This window comes from Hyla sarda, chromosome 1 (assembly GCF_029499605.1).
Source record: "Hyla sarda isolate aHylSar1 chromosome 1, aHylSar1.hap1, whole genome shotgun sequence".
NCBI lineage: Eukaryota > Metazoa > Chordata > Amphibia > Anura > Hylidae > Hyla > Hyla sarda.
The window spans coordinates 147,353,231-147,375,254 of record NC_079189.1 but is presented as its reverse complement, the minus strand read 5'-3'; the positions used below and the strand labels follow the sequence as shown (position 1 = coordinate 147,375,254).

The following is a 22,024-nucleotide window of genomic DNA, read 5'->3' as shown; positions in this document are numbered from 1 at the left end:
ACAGTCTTAAAGTGACAAAGCTTTCTGAACATATTACATTGTATAATACATTAGAAACATATTTATATGGGGGGACAGATGCAAGGGGGTCCAAGGGACACTGTAGGGAGGCTGCCTGACAAGACAGAAAGGGTACGGGGTAACACCTCCCGTGCAGAGCCACCACATATGAATAGTCCTTGTCCCTATCTTATATGAAGGATAGCCTTATGCCTATCCCATACATGCTTAAACTCCTTCACTGTATTTGCAGCTACCACTTCTACTGGAAGGCTAGGTTATTATACTTAGAGTAGTCCCATCTAAGCAAACTATCCCCTAGCCAAAGATAGGGAATTAGTGTCTGATCGCAGTGGGACCAACCACTAGGACCCCTCATGATCTCATGTATGGCACGCCGGCTCTCCTCATGCACGGAGCGGGGTCGGTACGGGCCCTCCATGCATCTCTATGGTGGAGCTATAGGCACTCCAGCTCATGCATATCTGGCTCTCCCATAGAGACGCATGGAGGGCAGGTGCCAACCCACGCTCATTGTGAGACTACTTGGGACTACTCCTTTAAAACGTGTTGTATTTTACATGCAATTTAAAATGCCAGCAAACAGTATTTTTATAATCTTATTGGTTGTCTTCCAAAGTACTCAGAAACTACTATGTTACTAGGAAGTGTCTAAATGATATATAAATCAAGGCCATTTATTTATGCAAATTGTTTTGGATTAAAAAGACAGGTTTGTCCTTACGCTGACTAGGAAAGCAGAACAACAAGCTGCAATGGTTGCAAAAATAATTTTTTCCAGCTTTCCCATCAAGGGTTATAACTACGAATAGTAACTAGTTTTCACGTTTATTTAGGCTATTCTGTTTATTGCTTTAGTTGGTATTGTAATGCAAGTGAATATTTCCATGCACTTTCTGTGACTTCTTCTGGTTCCTCTAATACCAGATTGATTTACTCTTTTTTAGATGCTGGCTTTTTTCCAAGGAATTTTTACCTTCTACCACCAAGGATATGAACTTGCTAAAGATTTTAACCACTACAAACTGGAGCTGCAGATTAACATTCAGAATGTGAGTGTTAGAGTGTGTTTTGTTGTTTTTCATACAGTTGAGCACGTCTCTTCATAACTGTATGAGTTTATATCTTCATAAAACCTTCTGATACAAGTAATATGTATTGACTTTTTTTCCCCAATAATTTAGACCTTTTTTTTTTTTTTAACATAAACTTTAATATTACTGATCCACTATTTCTTTTCATTCTGCAAATATTACTGGAGTATTCTGCATCAGCAGATAGATGCGATGTGAGAAACAAATAAGCCTTATAGGTGGCAACATACTGACACCTAGAGGAAGTTGCAGTAATTGAGTCTAACGCACCATCTCTTCCATGGTAAATTCAGTACAGAACAAAAAGAAGCACCAGTGCATTACATTTACACTATAGTTAAAGGGGTTATCCAGGAAAAAAACATTTTTTATATATATCAACTGGCTCCAGAAAGTTAAACAGATTTTGTAAATTACTTCTATTAAAAAATCTTCATCCTTTCAGTACTTATGAGCTGATGAAGTTGAGTTGTTGTTTTCTGCTGGGCTGTGGAGTCGGACGAAATTTTGGGTACCTGGAGTCGGAGTCGGCAAACAGTGCACCTACTCCGACTCCTACTAAATTTATATTGGAATAAAAAAAAGCAAGTTTAAATGTCCCAATTCACAAAAAGTTATAATTAATGACTTCTCTACTGTAAGAATAAAGACCAATGCATGCAGTGCCTCACGTAACCGCAAAACGAACACATTAAGTGACCGTGAAGAAGCATGCTTTTCATGTGCTTCACTATATGGCACACAACGCACAATTAGGAGCGGCAATATTTATACTTTCCATAGTGTTGTGTTCTGCTGTTACAGGGAACCCATGGGTAACCTAGCCTCTCACTGATAAGGGATTAAGTAAATATGTTTTTTGCAGGACTAGAGACACTTGTATAAGTGAAGGGAATGGAGGGTCAATAGTTCAAGACTGAAGCTGTAAACCATTGGAAAAACTGCTGCCATTCAGCTAAGGCTATAAAAACTTGTAAACTCTGATTGTTAGCTTAAACTTTAAACATGACTATGGGTTTCTACTAGGGAAATCATGTTTTATAATGCCCCTTTCTGGATCCTCCTACTTTTGTGTGCTGATCTGCTGCTGAAGATAGGGCATCTTCAGCAGCAGATCAGCACACAAAAAGAAGGCAGCAGCTTCTGCCCAACTACCTCTCTCTGCTAGAAGAGCTTAGAAGAACTTGGTGGAACAGCTTCTTGGGTTCAATTGTAAGTGTTTATAAATATATTTGCATGTTAATACAGGGGAGTCGGAGTCGGAAGTACAAAAAACTGTGGAGTCTGAGTCGGAACATTTATCTACTGACTCCACAGTCCTGCTTTTCTGTCTAAGTGTTCTTTGATGATACGTGTCTCGGGAACCGCCCAGTTTAGAAGCAAATCCCCATAGCAAACCTCTTCTACTCTGTGCAGTTCCCGAGATAAGCAGAGATGTCAGCAGAGAGCACTGTTGCCAGACAGAAAACAACTCAACTTACATACATACATTGGGGGGGGGGGGGGGGGGTGCATTCATCATTGTAGGTGTAAGTGAAGCATTTTTCTACACCATTTTTTTGTGTACTGATTATGTGTAGGAGCACCAAATTTATTAAATGTTCGCAGAGCATTTGATAAATTTTGTGCAGGTCACATTTTCAGAAATTTCACTCTTTACATACACCGAAAAGCTAAGCTAAGTCTGGGCTGGTGTAGGTTTTTGGCGGTCTTGCACCTTTTGTTGCGCCTTTTTACAAAAAGGAGCAATTCATAAAACCCGTCCATATCATGCGTATTGCCAAAATCAGTGGATCGCAACGCAAAATCAGTAAACCAAAATGCGTAACAAAGGACACTTGCGCCAAATATAGACAAAAAAATAACTGCCGGCCGCTATTTGCAGATATGTTTCCATATCCAAATGACTTATTTGCAAGTCAGTATCTGTGCCATATCATATGTCAGTGGATCAGTCCATTTTGTTGACCCTTCATATACTCTTTATTTGTAAAATACTCCTTCATTGATTCTGTGGAAGCCTTCTTAAAATGTTTGGTTTGACATATTTCAGACACGAAATCGTTTTGAAGGGACGCGATCAGAGGTTGAAGAACTGATGAGGAAGATCAGGAAAAGCCCGCAGGAGCACAAGCGAGCCAGCCCTTTTACAATGGAAGGCTACCTCTATGTCCAGGAGAAGCGTAAGCCCTACTAGCTGTCCTGTGTAGACCATGCAACCAACAAGAACTTCACAATTATTTCTGATGGAGCAATCAATTTTATAAAAAAAAAAAAAAAAGTGATGTGAAAAAATCATGAGGTTTTCAGTACAAACCTAATTTTTTTGTTCATGGTTTATATATTGAATTGACACCAGGGGTGGCACTAAATATTTTTCTGTGGACTGCTGCTGTGTTTACTTCACAAGTTTTGTTGGCCGTAATGCAACCACATTTTAGTGTTTTAATGACCTGAACTAACAGCACAGTGGTGGGTCTTGGCCAGTGGTCTCAAACTTCAGCCCTCCAGATGTTGCAAAACTTCAACTCCCAGCATGCCCGGACAGCCAACGGCTGTCCGGGCATGCTGGGAGTTGAAGTTTTGCAACATCTGGAGGGCCGCAGTTTGAAACCACTGGTCTCAGGTTTCTGGTAGTTAATGTAATCAGACACTAGTGGCCACCTAAAGTGCATTCAGTCGGTTGTGTAGAGGTATACATGAGACTGAACCTAAGCATGCTGGAGCTATTACAGCAGTGTTTTCAGTGTGTCTCCAGCTGCTGCAAACTACATGAATATTTATCATGTGATTATAATCTATAGAGGCATCATTGTGACCTCTGATTATCTATAGTCTTATAGTTTTAGCATTTGTTTTTGTTAAGTCAATGATCCACATACTCCTAATTATTTGTATGTATGTTCTTCCCGTATAGGACCTGCCCCATTTGGTTCCAGCTGGGTAAAGCATTACTGCATGTATAAGGAGAAAACTAAAACCTTTTCCATGTTTCCATATGAACATAGATCAGGAGGGAAAATAGTGAGTATGCCATATGAATAGATTGCTTTGAGTTTAGAATTTTAATTAAAATTTGGAAAAGAGGATATTATCCAGGATTTTTTTTTTTATATATATATATATATATATATATATATATATATATATATATATATATATATATATATATATATATCAACTGGCTCCAGAAAGTTAAACAGATCTGTAAATTACTTCTATTAAAAAATATTTAATCCTTTCAGTACTTGTGAGCTGCTGAAGTTGAGTTGTTCTTTTCTGTCTAAGTGCTCTCTGATGACACGTGTCTCGGGAACTGCCCAATTAAGAAGCAAATCCCCATAGAAAACCTCTTCTACTCTGTGCAGTTCCCGGGACAAGCAGAGATGTCAGCAGAGAGCACTGTTGCAGACAGAAAACAACAACTCAACTTCAGCAGCTGATGATTATTGAAAGGATTAAGATTTTTTTAATGGAAGTAATTTACAAATCTGTTTAACTTTCTGGAGCCAGTTAAGGGAAGGCGATGATATGGGAAGGCGGAATAGATCTTCTTGAGAGGGTTTCCTTTTAGTTGATAGGGTATGTTCACACAAACTACATATTCTTCAGATTTTATTTTATGATCTGCAGCCTGAAATCCACAGCCTATATAGTGCGGTTGAACATACCCTAAAAAATATATAATGACTTCCCCAGTCATTCCAGCTGACTAAAAGCTACATAAACTACCCATGTCCCTACTCACCTTTTCTGTCAAGCTTGTATAGCCAAAGTAAAAAAACACAAATGGTTTGGCCCATAAGGTTTGAGTGTACAGCACTGCAGAATCTGTGTACACTCTATAAATAAAGAATATATATTATTACAGTTGAAGGTTATGTTTTTTTCTGTTTTTTTAAATTGTAGAATGCAGGACGAACATACGCATTTATGGTTTTTAAATGTATTTACATGAATCATAGAACAGAAAAGTGACATGGCAAATATATTCTTACCATAAAAGGTGGTAAAAAGAAACTTTTTTGGAATACATTTGCCCCATAAAAAAGCTATGTAATCTTTACAGTAATTTACAGCAGTGGTGCTCAACCTTTTTGGCGACCTCTGATCCCCTTGTGCCATTATTCTCCCCTCCATCTTTATCCCACAAGGGGATTAAAATGGAGGGGAGGGAAATGGCGCAATAGGATCAGAGGGTGGGAGGAATAATGGCACGAGATTAAAATGGAGGGGGCGGGAGGGTTAATCATTACTCCCCCCCCCCCCCTCCCACCTTCATATTAATCCCCTTGTGCCAATATTCCCCCCCCCCCCCCCCCTCCATCTTAATCCCCTTGTGCTGTTATTATCAGTTATGGCAAAAGGGGATCAGAGGGAGGGGGGGGGGGGATAATGGCACAGGGTAATTAAGATGGAGGGGGGGGATAATCATCACCCGCCCCCCTCCATCTTAATGCCCTTGTGCTGTTATTTCTACCCCCCCCCCCCCCCCCGATCCCCCTGGGCATATATATATATATATATATATATATATATATATATATATATTATATATTTTTTTTTTTTTTTTTTTTTTGCAACATACAAAAACCCTCCCTCCGTCCCATACACATTTTTCACTTTTTTTTTATTTTTTTTACTTTACCCGACCTCCTGCGGTCCTGTGTGGCCTGTCCTTGCTTACAGCGCTTCCCGTTCGGCAGGGCCGCACTGATGTGTGACGTCCTCCTGCGCTGTGCGGCATCTCCGCTCAACGTCAGGGGAGGGCATATATCTCCCCAGAAACCACGCAGCTCCCTTACAGTAGCCGTGGCCGCAGCTCTGGCCGCGCTCTTGTACAGAGAGCTGCTGTGGCCATTCTCCACTATGCACTGACAAATACTGGCCAATGCATGGACAGGATTTGTCAGCGCATTGCGTACCCCCGAACAACCGGTGGCGTACCCCTAGGGGTACGCGTAACACCGGTTGAGAACCCCTACTTTACAGGTTTGTATACTTTTTAGTCTTTATGCAAAGGAATATATCAAATACGTTAGCCAAGCAAGGTGTGCACATGCAATATTGCTTGCTCTTTGTCATAAGCTGGATTACTCCTTTATTCTACTCCTGGTAAGCTGGACTACTCTTTTATTCTACTCCTGGTAAGCTGGACTACTCCTTTATTCTACTCCTGGTAAGCTGGACTACTCCTTTATTCTTTCATGCCCTCAACATTCATTGGTTGCTCTTGGGCACCACCCCTTTTTATACAGTACCACCTATGCCTAAATTACCAGCTGTAGATTTTCATGCAGCTTTTCATACACATTTTTTTCCAATTTTATATTTGCGTCTGGATCTTGTTAACTACACTAGACAAAGACTTTAGGTGCTGTGAGTCCTTTTCGAATTTCCGTTCTTCTGTCTTTGAAATATATGCTTGGTTATAAATAAAGAGCCGTACTGAATACCGTAGTGTATCTATGATATTTAGTGATAACTGCACAGGAACTGAGTACTGTGGCTTTATGTAGAGGGAATCCCAATCTCAGTGATGCAGCATATTAGTGTAAAGATATTAGAAGTGACTTTACAACTTCTCTCCGCACTTTAGACTGCATATATACAAGTCAATTTGTTTCTGCATTTTACCACTGTTTTTGTAATCCCTACAAAACAGCAATTTTTGAAAAAATGTTTTACTTTTAAACGCAAACGTCTCATCAAAAAAACAATTACATGGCAAAATTGTTAGAAGTAAAGAACATTTGGTAGCTGGTCCAGCTCCTTATACACCACATGGTGAATTCAGACCATTATGCACACTTCAAACAGATTTGACGATGTTAGTACTCTGTATAATAGGAACTTCTCTAACATGGATATCAGAACAATGTATTACATAGTTACATAGTTCATAAGGTTGAAAAAAGACCAGAGTCCATCAAGTTCAACCTATAACCCTAATGATTCCCTACTGAGTTGATCCAGAGGAAGGCAAAAAACCCTCATACTAGAGGTAAAAATCCCGACTCCAAATATGGCATCAGAATAAATCCCTGGATCAACGTTCTGTCCCTATAAATCTAGTATACATAACCGATGATATTATTCTCCAAAAATGTATCCAGACCCCTTTTGTATGGTGTCCATTTTAGGACAGCCTCGGCCGTCAGCCGCACCTCACTCATCCTTCAGTCAAAATTGCGTCCCGCCTCCTCCCCCAGACAAATCGCTGTCAGTTTTCAGCCGTACCTCCCTCATCCTTCAGCCAAAACGGCGTCCCGCCTCCTCCCTCAAACAAATCGCTGTCAGTTTTAAGCCGTACCTCCCTCATCCTTAAGCGAAAACTGCGTCCTGCATCCCTCCTCCGAAACTGCGTCAAGCCTTCTCCCTCCTCCTTCAGGCAAAACCTTTGTCAACCTAAACTCTCTCATGCCTCAGACGAAATTGAAAGTGCTGAGTCATCACAGCTTCGGCAGACCTGTTAGCACAGACAGTGTGTGATTGGCTGGCAGCAAAGATACTGTGATTGGTTGATGGGAGCGCAAAGATACTATGATTGGTTGATGGGAGTGTAGGTGTGTGCAGTCCAGCTCCACTGTTTAGACACATTTCTTTACAAACCCAAATCCTCTCATGTACCCAGCTTTCCCCTATTCTTCTAAACAAACCTGCACTCTCAGCTTTTCCCCTATTCCTGCAAAACCTACAGTTATGTAGTCAGCTGTAGGTTTATCAGGAATTGTTAAAAGCTGAGTACATAACTGTAGGTTTTGCAAGAATAGGGGAAAAGCCAAGAGCGCAGGTTTGTTTTGCAGGAATAGGGGAAAGCTGGGTACATGAGAGGATTAGGGTTTGTAAATAAATGTGTGTTAACAGTGGAGCGGGACTGCACACACCTACGCTCCCATCAACCAATCACAATATCTTTGCTGGCAGCAGGCAATCACACACTGTCTGTGCTAGCAGGTCTGCCGAAGCTCTGCTGACTCAGCACTTTCATTTTCATCTGAGGTATGACAGACTTAAGGATGACAAAGGTTTTGCCTAACGCCTGACTGAGGAGGCGGGACGCCTTTTGTCTGAAGGATGAGCGAGGGAGGAGGCGGGACGCCTTTTGTCTGAAGGATGAGCGAGGGAGGAGGCGGGACGCCGTTTTGGCTGAAGGATGAGCGAGGTACTGCTTGACGGCTGATGCTGTCCTAAAATGGACACCATACTTTTAAACTTTTACATAGTTCCCCATGACCACCTCCTCCGGGAGAGAATTCCACAGTCTCACTGCTCTTACAGTAAAGATCCCCTGTCTGTGCTGGTGTAGAAACCTTCTTTCCTCATGCCAGTTCATGATCACCCATGAGAAAGGAATTTTGTATCAAGAATTCTTATATAACAGTTTGGAAAATGAATGTGGTGACCTTATTTGTTGCTAACTCACATGCACTACTACCTTCTTTTTTACCTTTTTAATTAAAATCTTTTGTGTAATGAAAATATATTTTAAAAAATGTATAACAATACATTAATACATAGTAATCATAAGCAGCTGAGCTAGTAATAGCTTCACACAAAGGATTTTGCTGCTATTTTTATGTATAAATCTCCTATTTGTCCCTCTGCAGAAACAAATTCCCATGTTAGACAGATATACCGTAGTGAAAATATGAAACCACTGGGGATTTGGATCAGATCTTAATTGCAATGACACATCCTCGAACCATGTTGACTATTTGTACATTGTGTGAATAGTCTTAGAATGTCTGTGGTTGTTTTTAAGATCCTGAAAGGGTTTCTAAAGGCTTGTGTGGGGATGCTGTGCTTGCGTGAACCCTGTGGCCTCTTCACTTTCTACCAGGCACAGCATTGAACACTTGGTAGCTGCTATACCTGGTATTGCCTGGTAAACTGAATGGGATACTAGGTACAGCAGCTTTCCAGTATACATAGTACAGTGTACACACAAGTGCAGCAGTCCAGTCCTATGGATAGGAGAACCCTTATTATACTATATTTGTTGGGCCTTACATTTGTATGTATATTTATATGGATGTCTGCTATGAATGTGGCAATTCATATTACAGACCTGTGCTAAATCTCTCTATATATTTTATTATGTTAGGGTGAAGGGGAGAATTTTACAGTCAAGTACTGCATAAGACGAAACACAGACACTATAGATAGAAGGTTCTGCTTTGATGTGGAAGCTGTAGAAAGGTAAGATAATTTTAATTTATAACTTTAAGAGAAGGGAAAAAAAATCTGGAGTGCTTTAATAGTTTTCCTAAATTATGCACACTCACCATCACTAGTCCTAAAATGTGTTTTATTACTGTACAGAGGTCATGTGATCACCAGTCTGATTCACAGAAGAGAAGTGCTTAATGTATCAGAGGAAGTGGTCAGTCCTGGGTCAGCTGACTTCCTGTGAACTACAGGATAACATCATCACATATGAGATTGTCCTGCTAGCTCCTAGACCCTTCTCTTCCAGCTTTATCTGTGTACTGCTGCTGCTGCCTCTATGGGATCAGGATATATAGTAGTTATATACCTACCCTAAGGCTGTGTTCACACATTTAATTTCTTGCAGATTTATTTTAGTTTTTGCTGTGAATTTTCACAAAAGAGCGGCAAAAACTGGGCTATTTTGCTACAATCATGCAAACGGAAGATTTGCTGCAGAAGAAAAAAATATAAAACTGAAAAATGCAGTAGTAATTCTAAGTGGATACAAGGCGTTAATTTAAGTCTTCATAAAACACCTCAATTTTCATTTTAGGTCAAATCACTTTCTCTAAAACATCGCACTTAGCATAAGAAAATGTTTAAAAACTGCACATAATGTTAACCTCAATCCACTTATGGATTACCGATCTCTGTGTATGTACCCACCGCTTTATATGTGTGCATTAGAGGGGTATTCCAGGAACTTTTTTTTATTTGACTATGCTACAGGGGCTGGAAAGTTAGTGTAGTTCATAATATAGTGTCTGTGCCTGTGTGGTCTCACAATTCTTCTGTGATTATCGCCCCAATATTTATTTTTAACAGCATAAAAAATTACTCATGTCTCAGGATTTCCCAGGTTGCAGTGCGTCGAGACCTGCCATCACTAGTGAGGTGATCAGAGGAAGCCTGTCCTGCTTCAATTTTGCAACAGCTGTAGGCCCCCTGATTAGAAAACACATAACATAACATTAACATAAATGGTAATTAACCCTCATTGCGTAATGGAGGCAGGAGCCAGCATACCCAGCATCCCTGCCTCTGCGACGTGACCAGGCATATTGGAGCAGAGAGGAAGGAGGCAGGAATGCTGGGTTATGCTGGGTCCCACCTCCATTGCGCAAATTAATATACTACAAGGCAACCGAATATGTGTAATACGGACTGTATCTCCAGAATCTTTCCGGGTGAGTTATAAATCATTTAAATCTGGTTCATCTGCACTACAACCCTATGTATTGGGATTACCTTTTGTTAGTTTACCTTTTAAAGGGGTTTTCCAGGCTAATGTGAATGGCTCGGCCATCAATCTCTTAATAGCAGCATTTCAACACCTCGCAACTCCGCCTTTCAGCTTGATTGTGTAGTGGTAGCTGTATCAGACTAGGATTCCACTGATGTTTTTTCCAACCAGCAAAAACACCAGGAAAACCTGCTAGAAAAACTGCCACAGCTTTTTCCTGTGTTTTGGCAATTTTTCTGGTGTTTTTCCAGGTGTATGGAAACAGCCAATTTTGTCCCCTGTGGAAGTTTTTCACTGTCTTTAGGTACCACTCTGTGGGTCTGATGCTGAGCGCCGGTCCACAGAGTGTAAGAAGGTAAGGAGTGATGTATAGCATCACTACTCTCTTCCCCCGGACCTATAGTATACAGGGGGCATAGTGTATCCTTATATACTATACAGGAGCCAGGATTCCCTTCTCGTATAGACCTTTTGGGCGGTATACAGTATATACAGCTATCTATAGATAGCTGTATATAGTGTATAAAGAAGCTAACGTCCACTTACCTCCCTGGCTCCTCTCCTGTCTGAGTCTGTGTAGCTCCGCCCCTAGTGATGACGTCATAAGGGGCGGGGCTATAGACAGTAGCCAGGGTGGTAAGTGTGAGGCTCTGTTCACATTGCACATTTTGTATAATGTGAACAGACTCTTCTGGCAGTGTCTTCCCAGACATGGAGACTCCAGGTGTTGCTAAACTACAACTCCCAGCATGCCCAGACAGCCAAAGACTGTTTTGCAACAGCTGGAGACTCCCTGTCTGGGAAGACACTCCTAGAAGACGTCAGCTAAAGTCCAAAAAAGAATAAAAACCGAATGCAAAAATGCCAAAGTTAAAACCCAAATGGCTTTTTTTCTTGACTTTTTTCCAAGACTTTCTAGAAAAAACGCAAAAGTGTCAACAAGAGGTCGTTTTTCAAAAACTGCCAGGGAGCCCCAAATAGCTGAAAAATGCCAAAAGGAGTAAAAATAAAAACGCCAAACTGAAAAATGCCAAGTGGATATGGCATTTTGCAGTTCCCTAAAGACTTGCATCTAACATCTGGCCGCTGCGAATTCCAGCTTAACTGCAACTCAGCTCCAGTTCAGGTATCCAGGCCCAGCAACTACACAGCGAATTGAGCCAACTGCTTCCATCCCCGTTTACTGTGTAGCGTGCCGAACTGCTGATCGGCAAAGGTGTCAGGTGTCGGCACCCTTCCGATCAGTGATTGAAGATGTCATAGAACATATGACACCCTCTCAGGAGTATTACCACTGCATTGAATTTTAGAATTTCTTTTACTTCAGAAGACTGTATAAAAACCAGAGGGAACAAACCTTAAGATGGTTTTCATGTATTATTATTTATATATCACTCTGGGTTCCAAGGCATGTTATATTTAAAGGGGTATTCCAGGAAAAAAACTTATATTAACTGCCTACAGTAAATTAAACAGATTTGTAAATTACTTCTATTAAAAATCGTAATCCTTCCAGTAGTTATCAGCTGCTGAGGTTAAGTTGTTCTTTTCTGTCTGACAACAGTGCATTCTGCTGACACCTCTGTCTGTCTCAGGAACTGTCTAGAGTAGGAGCAAATCCCCATAGCAAACCTCTAATGCTTCAGAGAGTTCCTGAGACAAGCAGAGGTTTCAGCAGAGAGCACTGTTGTCAGAAAGAAAAGAACAACTCAACTTCAGCAGCTGATAACTACTGGAAGGATTAAGATTTTTTTAATAGAAGTCATTTACAAATCTGTTTAACTTTCTGGAGCCAGTTGAGATATAGATAGATATATATATATATATATATATATATATATATATATATATATATATATATATATTATGTTTTTTTCCTGGAGTACGCCTTTAACCTCTTCCCGCAAAATCGGGTACATGTATGTGGTGATAAGGGATGACTTCCCGCATCACCACGTACATGTACCTGATGAGAATAAACTGTCACAGCGCCGCCAGGCGCTGTGTCAGTTTATTGAGCTCGGCTGTGCTGCACAGCTGAGCCTCTTTGATGCTGGCCAGGGACCAATCCCCATTGGAGGAAGCCACCCGCGGGCACTCAGGATCGGAGTTGCGCTCAGATTCTGGGTTAACCCTGTGGACGCTGCGGTCACGGAGACCACAGTGTCTATTAGGGTAACAAAGGGAGGGAGCTCCCTCTGTCACTGTTCGGCGCTTTGTGAAAGCAGAGTGCCGATAGTTGCCATGGCAACCGGAGGCCTTGCATTGGCCTCTGTTGTCATGGCAACATGAGCTATCAGTCCCTAACTACAGACATAGGCATACTGACAGACATAGGCATAATTCAATGGAGTACCAATGGGTACTCCATTGAATTATGTGTATAATAGTAAAAAAATAAACAAAAGTGAGAAAAAATGTGAAAAATAAAAAAAGTTACAAAATTTAAAAAAATGAAATAATTCAATTGCGTCAGTGAAAAAATAGTTACAGCTCACAGAATGCAGCGACTTACAAACATGATTTTTAAAAAAAAAATCTGCAGTGTAAAGTTAACATGTCATTTATACAGCATGACTAATGACCTAAAATATTTTTTTTTTATGTATACCACCTCATAAAAAATAAAATAAAAAGCGATCAGAGTGTCACATGTACCCCAGAATGGTACCAATGAAAGTGTCAACTTGTCTCCCAAAAATATTTTTGCACCCCAAGGCCCCTGTAATTTAATATGATGCCAACAAAATATCCTAAACTAAAAGGACTCCCCAAAATCCACACAGCACACCTTCATGTCTGAGGCCTGTGTGAGAGACACGTAGCGCACAAAGGCCACATATGGTATAAGTACATCAGAATTTGGGGAATAAATCTTGAGTTTTATTTCTTTGTCAACACCTACTGTGTTACAGAAAAAAAAAATCTGCAAAAAAATGAAATTTAAAAATTCCACCTCCACTTTGCTTTTATTTCTGTGAAATGCCTAAAGGGTTAATAAACTTCTTTAATGTCATTCTGGCTACTTTAAGGGGTGCAGTTTATAAAATGTGGTGATTTATGGGGGTATCTAACATACAGGTCCCTCAATTACACTTCAGAACTGAACTGGTCCCTGAAAAATCTGATTTTGCAATTTTCTTGAAAATCTGGAAAATTGATGCTAAATTATAAACCTTCTAACATTCTAAAAAAGTTAAAGAATGTTTATCAAATAATGTGAACATAAAGTAGACATATTGTAGATGTGAATTAATCATTAATTTGGTGCGGCATGGCTATTTGTCCTACGAGCAGAAAATATCAAATCTAGAAAAATGCAAATTTTTCATTTTTTTTCCCCCCAATTATTATTTTTTTTTTTTTACAAAAAACGCTAAATATATCAATCAAAATTTAACACTAATTTAAAGTACAATGGGGGAGATTTATCATTGCTTTTAGAGCATTTTTTGTCTATGTTTAGGCGCAGTTCAGGCGCAAGCAGCATATTTAGCGACTTTTATGTGTCTTTTGATACAGACAGTTTCACTCTTTTTGCCTACCTGTAGAACTTTTTCTTTTTGACCATGCAGTGGTCACGTATTTATCATTTGTGACTTTTGTGAAAAGGTACTTTTTTTTAGGTGCAAAGCTACACCACCTACCAGTAGGCGTGAGAATCACTTCTACCTTCCGCAATGCAACCTTTAACCTCTTGTGGACGACAGGGTCCCACTCCCCTTCTATGACATGTGCTCAAGAGCTGAGTGTGGGTCATAGCTGGGTGATCCTGGCGTCTATCTGCCACCAGGACCCATCTCTAATGCCAGACATCAACAATCATGGTGATGCCCAGCTTTAACCCCTTAGACACTGCAATCAAATTTGATTGTAGCGTCTAAAATGCAAGTGAAAATGTCCAGGCAGCTATGTGAAAGTAAAAACATGTAACCTGCCAAATTCAGGACCTGGGAAAGTGTCTACTTCCCTCCCTCACAAGTGTCTAGAAAAAGTGTATGTGGTAGAGCTTTTACCACCACAGCAGAGCTGCGCAAAATTCATCATCCTGCTGCACCTTCTTGATAAATAAGATGCACGCTAGTCAAACCCACCACCCAAATAAACGTGGGAAAATAGCTCTACCGTAGACATTCTTTGATAAATCTGGGTCAATATGTCACGAAATACAATCTCAGAATTGCTTTCATAAGTGAAAGCGTTCCAAAGTTATTACCAAATAAGTGGATCCGTGTTTTTCTATCTTATAAATTTTTTTTATATACATGGGTGATCTGTCTTCTCTTTGTCCCTCTATTTTGGAGTTCCGCATGTTTGATCCATTGCCGCATTTTGTATATGTAAACAAAGAAAAAAGAGAAGGCCCAAAGAGGCGCCTAGTGCATTACCTTAAATATTAAATCAAAAACCCACATAAAGTGGGGACAAGTAGGAGGTCTGATGAGTGGCCGCTCACCTGGAGCGTATATTATATATGCATATAACCTCAGTCTGAGGTAATGGTAGAGGAATCCGTTCAAGCCCGCAGGTCTTCAGGACGGATCCAAAGGGAGATCCTGTTGGTGAACTGGGTAGTGGAAAAAATTACCTTTAGCCAGGTGCTCGGTGATCCAAGGAGATCTCACAACCAAGTCATGGAGGTGGATATAAATTCAAGCTTTGTTAGTATACAGCGCATTTCGGGTTTAGCATACCCCTTCTTCAGATTGACAGATTTGTCAATCTGAAGAAGGGGTATGCTAACCCCGAAATGCGTTGTATACTAACAAAGCTTGAATTTATATCCACCTCCATGACTTGGTTGTGAGATCTCCTTGGATCCCCGAGCGCCTGGCTAAAGGTAATTTTTTCCACTACCAAGCATTTTGTATATGACCGGAGTGAAATAATCACATGACCTGTTTTGTGTCTGTTTTTATTGTATCTTATGCCATGATTAAGGGTAACAATACCTGAAACGCGTTGGCTATTACGCTCTGTGTTTATGATTTTATGCCACAATAAACCTAAGAAGCATTTGGACATCTGGTGCCGGACATTCCTTTCTTGCATAAAAACTTTTTCCCCTTTATTTTTCCAGAGGCAGGTTAATATCCCCAGTAAGGCATGAGCCGATCCAATCTAAAAGAAATAAAGGTCTATCTTGATCCCTAGAAGCAATCAAACTGGATCATCATCCAAAACAGCAATTCTCTACGTTTCCATAAGCATTTATGAGATTTTGTTCTAAAAAGTCATCTAAGCTTTTCTGGAGGTCATTGTCTGTCATTGCTGTGAGGAGCAAAGTGAAATCAGGAAAACCTCAACACAGCCTTTTAGGATTCCTTGGAAAGATTCCTAGAATTGAGCTATCCATATTTAAAGGGATATTCCAGGAATTTTTTTTTCATATCAATGGCTCCAGAAAGTTAAACAGACTTGTAAATGACTTCTATAAAAAAAATAATCTTAATCCTTCCAGTAGTTTTCAGCAGCTGAAGTTAAGTTGTTCTTTTCTTTCTGACAACAGTGCTCTCTGCTGACACCTAGTAATTTACAAATCTGTTTAACTTTCTGGAGCCAGTTGATATAAATAAAAACGTTTTTCCCTGGCATACCCCTTTAAGACCAGTCACCGTCCTCAGAAGTATACTACAGATAAGCAGACAGCACATATACGGAGACGTTAGTGTTGGTAAACATGTTAAAAACTTAAATCCCCTAAGCCACTGAAGCTTCTTGGACTTAAATAATACACCTAATAATAAATAATGCACAAATATAAAAATACATTTAAGTGCAGATACAAATCAACACAGAAAATAGAGACATTTAAAGATGCACAATTCTATGTTTTCCAAAAGTAAGGATAAGATAAGAGAGGTGTGTTCGGCAACTGTAGGAATGGGGACAGTGGGCTCTATGCTGTGCTCCTGCTGCTGTTCATGACGTGTGGTGGTGCTTTATATCCTCTGTCTGAGAATTTTCCAAAAGTAAGGACTGGGAAACTTGTCACTGGGTAATCTAACTAAATACCTGGGCTCATGGAAAACTTTCCTCATTCAAAGTCTTTTCTGGCCATACAACTTGTAAATAAAGGCATAGACCTGAGCCTAGGTTTATCTGATTGGTGCTTTCAGACAATAGCTGGCACATCCCATTTTGATAGGACAGTATTGGAACTCTACATTTGGTTCACTGAATTGGTTACACATTTGGTTACATAAATTTCCAAGACTGAAAACCTGTTCTAAATATTTATTCTGTTAAAGGAAAACTGTCAGCTTTCTCCCCCCGCACTAACCAGCAGTACTGGCTGGTAGTGTGGGGGAAGCTGATCAGTTTGATGCTTACCGTGCCCGCATCTGCCCCTCGGTTTGGCCCCAATCTTCTATTTTTGGGATATGCTAATGAGGGGCTAACTGCCACTCTGACATCAGTGCCGCTGGGCGGCGCTGCGGACAGCGGCACTGACGTCAGAGTGCCAATTAACTCAGCCGGTGCCAGTTAGCACATTCAATTAGCATATCCCGAAAATAGAAGATTAGGGCGGGCAGATCCAAGCACGGTAAGCATCAGACTGATCAGCATCCCCTGCACTACCAGCCAGTACCGCTGGTTAGTGCGGGGGGGGAAATGTCCAAACAGAAAATCTCTGAGAACGTTCCCCTGACAGCGCAAATGCGCCGTCTCGTAGACGGCAGTGCATTTCCGTGCGGAGTCTGCAGAATGAATAGACATGTCTATTCTTTCTGTGGACAGCAGAATTTAAATTTCCAGACATTCTGCTGTATAAACAGTGCATCATAATCCCATTTAAAGCAATGACACTCTGCTGCTGAATTCCAATGCAAAATTCTGCACGGAAATGTTATAGTGTGAACACAGTCTAAGAGTCCTAACTGCCCCACTCACACCTGATGATTTAAAGCCTTCAGTGTAAACATAAATACAGGAAAAGCTGAATGTGGATGGGGTAATTAGGGCTTAGGATGGGTTCACACATAGTATTTTGGAGAGTATTTGAGTTTTTTTTTATTTTTTAGCCAAAACCAGGAGTGGGTACAAAACAAAAAAGAGCTGCAAATCTTTCCATTATAAAATCAGTTCCACTGTTATTGGCAGAAAATACAACTTTTGAACAAAGTTTTACGATCTCTCATACATCAGCATTTATTTTGCTTTTTAGTCAGAAATTCTCCTCCAGATCATATGGATTTATATCACAGAGATCAGCTTCTCTCCATCTATCGCATTGTACATTTAGATAGGGGGAGTAAAAATCACCTGACAGGATAGTTTTGACATATTTATATTCCCTGGAGTTCAGGATCTTATTAATGTTACCTATTAATTGTTTTGTCAACACAACGTGTTTCTTGCTTATTATCATTTATTATTAAATACCAAGGTAAATTACAGTTATCTTATAAGTACTTAATTGTTAGTTCAGCAAAGCTCACACAGATGCAGTTTACTCAAAAAGAACCGGGTGGGGGCAGGGTCATTTTGCTTCAACTATATTTTATTGAGGAAAATGACTGGTTTTCCAGATTCGTTATACACAATAATAAAGGGTAAAACATTAAGTATGACCCCAAACATGGGGTTGTATTAGTAGTAATTTTAATAATTATATTAATTGTAAAGACTGAGGTTACTAAAGTCACATGGGCCTCAAGTCATTTTAAATATAATATAAATATAAGACAATATTCTATGTAAGATAATACTGTATATTCTGTATACTGTATACATCTAATCGTCATGCAGTTACCAAATAGCACTAATATACAGGAAAAAATTATCATCATATACCAACTTTACAATACTAATTAATATACAAGGGACATAAAACACTGCCACAGCACTACTACATACCAGCAAAGAAAAAAAGAAGTCAGCACTGGATCTGTAGGTTGGGCAAGTGGTCATCCAGACTGCCCATCCGAATAGAATACAGGAGAAAGAAAAAGGCCACAGCACCAATCTGGAGACTCTAATGTCTTCTGCAAAAAGAGCTTTGAAATGTATTGGTTCCCCCCAAAAAATGCAAGCACCACATATGTGGCTTTGAGCCCATTCACCTCTTGACAAAGCCACAGATGTGGTGAAACATTGAGGGAGGCTCTGTGTGGATGTTTTTAAGAATGCAGTGTGCAGAAGTCTCCCAAAATATAAGTGATATTTGCGGCAGTAATGCCCTCTATAGCGGTCACTGTCCATGATGTTGAGTTAGTTTAGCCATATTCACCTACTATCCAGTGATTTATCTCATGTGATTTAATAAAGTAATTGTATATAGTTCAAATTCATAAAGTGGTTGGAAAATACGAGTTTAGTGACCACCTGTGGGGGTTTATAGTATTGATTATCATAGAGACTAGGCTCCGCCCACTATCTCAGAGACAACTAAAAATTAGAGATGGAGCCTGCAGAGGGAAACTGGTGAAAATGCAACATACAAGTTATAAAATAATGCTACTTCTCATGTGCACACACAGTAGTTTATCCTAAAAAGTTACCTAAAATGACAAGTTCCCCTAAGTTTATTCTTTAAACAATTAAAAAAACAAACTTTGCTTTCAATGTCTACCTAGACCTGGACTTCTGATTACCATGCAATCGTTTTCAGAAGATGATCGACAACTCTGGATGGAAGTACTAGGTGGAAAAGAATCAGTAAGTCTATCAATAAAAATGCTTTTCGAGGGAACTACATCGATTTGTTGTCAGTTCTAGTATTTATCAAAAAGCCTAAGACTTCTGCTTGCCACATTTGATGTAAAATACCCTAAAAATGCCCATCACCCTTTAACACAGTTCACATGTCAAAATCTGATCACCATTGTCACGATTGCTGCAAATTTTTAAAGGTTAATTTTTTTACTTTAGTATTTGATCACCCCTAATCTAGCTTTTTATTTATTTATTTATTTATTTATTTTTATGTGTAAATAATCTTCTATTATTTTACAAAACTATAGTGTGGTCTGAATAATTGCACTCTATTATCATTACAGTCTTTATGTTTTACATAAGGCTTGGTTCACACTGCCTTTGTGTTCTGACCCATTCAATGTCCGATTGGCTCTTTTTTTGCACTGAACTCGGAGCTCAACTGACACCACTGGGTCCCAACTGATCCAATTGACTTCAGTGGGTTCCATAAGGTGTCTGGTATTTTAGAGGAGTTGAGCAAGGAAAGAGATCAGACATGCCTTTTTTTTTTCTTCAACTCCCGTCCTTCCAACAGACTAGTCGATGGGGCTCCTTTTAGCGGAGTTCAGCAGCCATGTGATTATAGCCTAAAAGGGTAAGACTCTTTACAATCAGTAATAGTTTATTTGACATATAAAGATGTAAGCAGGCTTGTATTTGCCATGCAACAAAACCACCTAAATATTTAAAATACAACAAAAGTTCCAATGTGCACAATAGACAGATGAACAAACATATGCTGCTATAAAAGAATGTAATGGTGAGGACTTTTTAAATACATTATATAAATGATCAAGAAGTGTTATAATGGTACATAACACATAATCAGGTCCCAGCAAATAAAGTGGCTTGCTTAAGAGAAAATTATTTCAAAAGTACTCCAAACATTTATGTGTATACGAAAGTCAGAAGAGAAAATGCCGTTGAAAATGTTTGGCCACTTTTACAAAGACTGTTGAGACCCCCTTTGCCTACTACCCATATTAATTAACCCCTCCGCTTACCTACTAAATAATAAATAGACATCACAACCATTGAACTTTTTGTGTGGGTGGAGGTGGGTCACAGCTTTTATTTAATAAATAACTGTATAAAACCATAAATAACGTATAAAACAAGGCACCGATAGCTTCTTGTCACACTGGGAGGTACTGTCACACCCACTGGTATACCCCAGGGTGACCCGCTTTCTCTTCTTCTTATCCGCCAGCTGTGACTTACAAACACAAAAAACAGGGAGAAACAAATCTCCGGGTCGAGGGCAGATTGAAGAAAAGGAGGGGCACCCGGGTATATAAATTAGGGGGAGAGCACAATAAGCCCGGGAAATACAGAAACCCCCTGATAGGACAAACATCTGGGAGCTACCAAGGTAGTTGCCAGGCAGATTAACAGGTAGAGGAGGGGACCAGCCCAGACAGCGGGGGGGGGGGGGGGGGGGGGGGGGAGATTATTAACCCTTAACATGCTCCACAGTCTGGGGACAAGCTAGTTAGACACAGCTTGACCCTCCAAAAGATTGCTCAGGACTAGGAACCTATCAACAAAATCAGTCTGTGGAGCAGCAGCTTACATGGATGATGATAGAACATTTTTTCAAGAGTCCTCTTTAAAGTGTAGATCCACCAATGGTGAGTTTTCCCACCTGACATTTACAAATGTTAGTTGTATCTCCAAAATAATAGTAATTGATGACAAATACAACATTTCTTCTCAAAGCACAGAGATGATTTCTAAAGCTGAGTAACAGTTTAATTAGGGTACGGTCACACATGCATATTTTGCTGCAGATTTTTCGCAGCAAATTTTGTCACCCATTGAAGTCAATGAGTAGGAAAATCAGCTGTGGAAAATCTACATTAAAATACATACATATAAACGCACCCTAAAGTAAAACTAAAAATTAATATTTTGTTCCTGAGATATTAATTCAGTCATCTAACCTTAAAAATCATATCCAAGAATGAAATTATTATGAATTGTTTTATACATTCCAGACTTCCTTTTCAGTGTACCTGTCATGTAGAAAAAAATGTTTGAACGGCAGGGGTTTGAGTTCTGAGACTCCCACCTATTTACGAGAACGAGCAGGTAGAAGTGCGTGGTAGCCATCCAGTGAAGCTGAATGGAGATCACTGCACGCTACCTCAAGCTTCTTCCAACGCGTTCTCCTGAACTGTGGAGGTCTAAGTTAAAAAAAAAAATCCTAAAATGATGCAGTCTTTATTCTGCCCACTAAACCTAAACTTACTCTGGCTGCATTCACATCACGATTGTGTGATACGGCAGCCATATCACTCAGTCTTGATGTAAATGCACCCTAAGACTTTCTGCTCTACTATGATCATCTGTACAGTATTACAGTAAAAGGTGACACCAGTAAATAGCTGAGACAATAGCAGCTCAGTTCGTCACTTCTTTTAAAATGACCTCTACACAGTTCACAGAGCATGCTTACAGAGCATATCTCCATAATAATGTTCTAAAAACGAAATAAATAAATAGTCCTAATACAGGAAGTGTGGGTGACAAGCAGGGCTCTGTGTGCAGGGAGGGCAAGCAGGGGCTGTGTGCAGGGAGGGCAAGCAGGGGCTGTGTGCAGGGAGGGCAAGCAGGGGCTGTGTGTAGGGAGGGCAAGCAGGGGCTGTGTGCAGGGAGGGCAAGCAGGGGCTGTGTGCAGGGAGGGCAAGCAGGGGCTGTGTGCAGGGAGGGCAAGCAGGGGCTGTGTGCAGGGAGGGCAAGCAGGGGCTGT

At 40.1% G+C, this 22,024-nt stretch overlaps 1 protein-coding gene across 4 annotated transcripts in view; it reads left to right on the top strand.

The window, feature by feature from the left end:
- ARHGAP10 (Rho GTPase activating protein 10) overlaps positions 1 to 22,024 on the top strand; it is a 280,920-nt gene that overhangs the window by 112,828 nt on the left and 146,068 nt on the right. For all 4 annotated transcript variants that reach the window (XM_056562829.1, XM_056562830.1, XM_056562831.1 and 1 more), the window contains exons 7-11: positions 969 to 1,073; positions 3,169 to 3,298; positions 4,033 to 4,139; positions 9,223 to 9,317; positions 19,152 to 19,233. In XM_056562829.1, coding sequence (XP_056418804.1) covers positions 969 to 1,073; positions 3,169 to 3,298; positions 4,033 to 4,139; positions 9,223 to 9,317; positions 19,152 to 19,233 — 519 coding nt within the window. The remainder of the gene's footprint in view (positions 1 to 968; positions 1,074 to 3,168; positions 3,299 to 4,032; positions 4,140 to 9,222; positions 9,318 to 19,151; positions 19,234 to 22,024) is intronic.